The sequence below is a fragment of the Grammomys surdaster genome, unplaced genomic scaffold, assembly GCF_004785775.1.
Source record: "Grammomys surdaster isolate TR1022 unplaced genomic scaffold, NIH_TR_1.0 125671, whole genome shotgun sequence".
NCBI lineage: Eukaryota > Metazoa > Chordata > Mammalia > Rodentia > Muridae > Grammomys > Grammomys surdaster.
This window is the reverse complement of record NW_021620508.1, coordinates 610,074-613,668: the sequence shown is the minus strand read 5'-3', so window position 1 is coordinate 613,668 and position 3,595 is coordinate 610,074. Positions and strand designations below refer to the sequence as shown.

At 50.2% G+C, this 3,595-nt stretch overlaps 1 protein-coding gene across 2 annotated transcripts in view; it reads right to left on the bottom strand.

Moving 5' to 3' along the window:
• The window catches only part of Upk1a (uroplakin 1A), a 15,787-nt gene that overhangs the window by 10,197 nt on the left and 1,995 nt on the right, over nt 1–3,595 (bottom strand). The window contains exons 1-2 of one of the 2 annotated variants that reach the window (XM_028787605.1): nt 813–833; nt 480–567 (exon numbers count right to left, since the gene is read on the bottom strand). In XM_028787605.1, the coding sequence (XP_028643438.1) occupies nt 480–560 (81 nt within the window). In that variant the 5' untranslated portion in view covers nt 561–567; nt 813–833. Of the gene's footprint in view, nt 1–479; nt 568–812; nt 834–3,595 lie in introns of those variants that run through there. The other variant, XM_028787604.1, reaches the window with a different exon arrangement.

The following is a 3,595-nucleotide window of genomic DNA, read 5'->3' as shown; positions in this document are numbered from 1 at the left end:
CCCTCCCTCCCTCCCTCCCTCCCTCCTTCCCTCCCTCTCTCCCTCCTGCCCTCACCCTCACTCTTCCTCTTTCTTTTTCCTCTTTCTAAACAGAATTTCACACACTGTTGTCTAGATTGGCTTCAGACTCACAGCAATTCTCTGGCCTCAGCCTTCCAAAAGCTGCGATTACGTGTGTGTGTGTGTGTGTGTGTGTGTGTGTGTGTGTGTGTATGGGTGTGTGTGTACCACTCTTCTTGTCTATCAAGCGTTTTCCCTGAGTTGTGGATGAATCTACATGATCCACAGGAGGATTCAGTTACAGACAAGGAGGATCCACAAAGAACAGGTTGCTCCCTTTGTAAGGTCAAGCAGCTGGGATCCATGCCCTTCAGGATCTGGGCCTGCAGCACATAGAGCTGGGGTCGCAACCCCACCTCAGGTCTGTGGCTGCCACCTCCCCACCACACTTTCCTACTCCCATTATTCCTGCCTCTCACCAGAATAACGATGTTCCCCACGACCAGCAGCCCCACCACCACAGGAGACCCCTTCTCTTCTTCTGTCGCTGCAGAAGCCATCTTCCTGCTGGGGACACAGAAGCAGGGGAGAAGTTAGGAGGGAAGGAGGCAGGGCCCAGCCAGAACGTCTTCTCTGCTCCATACCCCATCTGCCAGGAGATGCTCACGGGCTGCAGAGCCCAGGCTGGTACCCTTATGCCCAGAGTCCCACAGCTGGGCAATGAGCCTTCTACAGAAAAAGAAAAACTGGGCAGCCTCTAATTGCAGGGTTCCCCAGCCCTCCTGCCCGTCAATTCCAGAAGCCCTCCTCACCTTCTCTATAGAAGCCTCTCTGGCCAGCCCCAGGTACAGCGGCTCCCTATATATGCACAAACCCCTCCCCAAGCCAGTCTCCGAGAAGGAGGGGACAAGAATTCAGCAGGCTGGCCGTGATAGATTTTATGAGCTCCTTGACACTCAAGTGATTTACAGACCTGAAATTCAGGACTGTGTTCCTGACTGGTCACTGGGGCAAGGTGATATATGTACCCAGAGCCTCTGATTCCCAGGCTGCAGAGGTGCAGGAGGGGTGGGGGGTGGGGGACAAGTTAATCACTTGATCTGTCCTTTCCTTAGGGGCGCTGTGGGCTTTCCTGAGAGCAGGGGTCACGACAGATCCTCATGGAAATCCCACATTAGAAAACTACCTTCTGCAGCTTTGGAGGCCAGGAGCTCAGAGGGAGGACCAGAGAGACCCCCACACAGAAAGGGGGGGAGGGAGGGGGAGGGGGAGAGGGAAGGAAGGAGGAGAGAGAGACAGAGAGAGAGAGACAGACAGAGAGACAGAGAGAGACAGAGACAGAGAGAGAGAACGCGCAGAGGATCTTTGGGGTGGGCTCAAGGCAGGGCTGTGGTAGGGAATTGAAGGAAAGGTAAAAGGCATGTTAGTGCTGGCGGCAACATTGAGGGGGTTTGAGATAGTATATACCAAGGAGGGGGAAGGAATGTGCTAGAAAATGAAGGGGACATTTGGAACAGGTGTGGTGGGACAAAAGTTGCTCCTCCCCCAGGATGCCCACGCACGGTCTCCCACCCCCCTCTCCTCTCTCTCCCCTCGCCCTCCCCCCCCAGGCTGAAGAATGGAAGGGATCTAAATTCAAGCCAAACACAGTAGTGTACGTCTGTAATTGTAATCCCAGTAGTGGGGAGCCGTAGGCAAGAAGGATTATGGGTTCGAGACCATCCTGAGCTATATAGGCAGAGTGGTGGGGGGGGGTGAGGGAGTGGGAAGTGGAAACAAAAGAAAGCAAGCATCGAGCATATCTAGGCTTAATTCCTGCTGCCTCCTCCGAGCAGCGCGACTAAACGCACATCTGCAAGGAAAGGTAAAAGGCATGTTAGTGCTGGTGGCAACATTGAGGGGGTTTGAGATAGTATATACGAAGGAGTGCATCTGCACAGTGCATGACTGGGGCCTGGTCCCAGCTGGCAGTCAGGGAAAGCTTCGGAGGTGTGGTGGGCTGGTAGCGCCCCCTGGGGATCCGCTTCAAGCAAGAGCCCGGCCCCAGAAATTCTCCAGGGCTTTTGTTGAATTCTCTTTCTCAGCCGTAGCTTTCCTATCTATTGTAGAAGAAGGCAAAAAAAAAAAAAAAAAAAAAAAAAATTGGCACCTAAAATTCCCTGGTCAAGACACTGGGTTAGCCGAGCTTGTGAGATTAGGGCAGGAGAATCTTGACTTCAGAATCCCTGCCTTGGTGCACGGCATCAATCCCAGCAGAGGTAGGAGGATGGATCTCCATGAGTTCGAAGCCACCCTGGCATCCATAGTGAATTCCAAGTCAGCCAGAGCTACACAGTGAGACCCAGTCCCCAAAACAAAACACCAGGCATTCGTGGTAAGAAAGCAAATGAGGCGTTTTCCAATGTAATTGGAAATTATCAGCCTCCCTTAGGTTTACAATACCTGTTCTCTCCTAGTTTACATCTCTTTAAGTGCTTCCAAGAGAATCAAAACAGAAATTCGTGGACAGAAATGAGTTTTAGGGGCTGGTGAGATGGCTCAGCGGTTAAGAGCACTGACTGCTCTTCTAGAGGTCATGAGTTCAATTCCCAGCAACCACATGGTGGCTCACAACCATCTGCAGTGGGATCTGATGCCCTCATATGGGTATCTGAAGACAGCTACAGTGTACTTACATATAATAAATAAATAATCTAAAAAAAAAAGAGAAATGAGTTTTAGTTAAAATAACTTGCTAAACAATTGGTGTGTGTCTGTATGTATACATTTATTTTATTTTTATGACAGTCTCTCTACACCCCCAGGCTGTCCTAATACTCACGCTACAGACCAGGCTGGGCTAGAACTCACACGGTGGGGGAGAACTGACTCCTGCAAATAGTCTTTTGATCTCTATGCTCAGGCTATGGCACATGCACCCTTATATGCATGCATGTACACAAATACGGACACTAAATAAATGTAATAAAAAATACTAGAGAGCTGGGGCTGGGGAGCTGGCTCAGCACTGTACACACTGCTCTTGAAGAGGACCTGAGTTTCGTTCCCACCACCCATGTTGGGCAGCTCACGGCCGTGAGTTAACGCCAGCTTCAAGGAATCTGCTGCCCTCTTCTGGCCTCCACAGGCGCATACAACCCCTCACATAGACAATTAAAAGTAAAAAACAATCTCTTAAAAAAAAAAAAAGGAAGAAAGAAAGAAAGAAAAAGAAAACGGCCAGGGCTGGTGCTACAAAACGTGTAATCTGAAGGCTGAGAATTCCACGTTCAAGGAATGCCTGGACCGCACAGTGAGTCCAAGGTCAGCCTGGGTAACAAGATTCTATCTCAAAAAGCAAAATAAAAAGAACTGGGGACACTAGGTTCAATGGTTAAGAACATTCACCATCCTTGGAGATGGGAGTCCAGTCCCAGCACAGTATCAGGCAGCTCACAGCAACATACATGTAACTCTAGTTTCAGATCCAGAGCCCTTGTAGGACATTTGCATGTGTGCACACATAAACACATAAATGTAAAAGAGTTTGTGATGTAGCTCAGTACCTGCCTAGAATCCCCCAGTGAGGGGCTGGGGGCGTGGCTCAGTGGTAGAG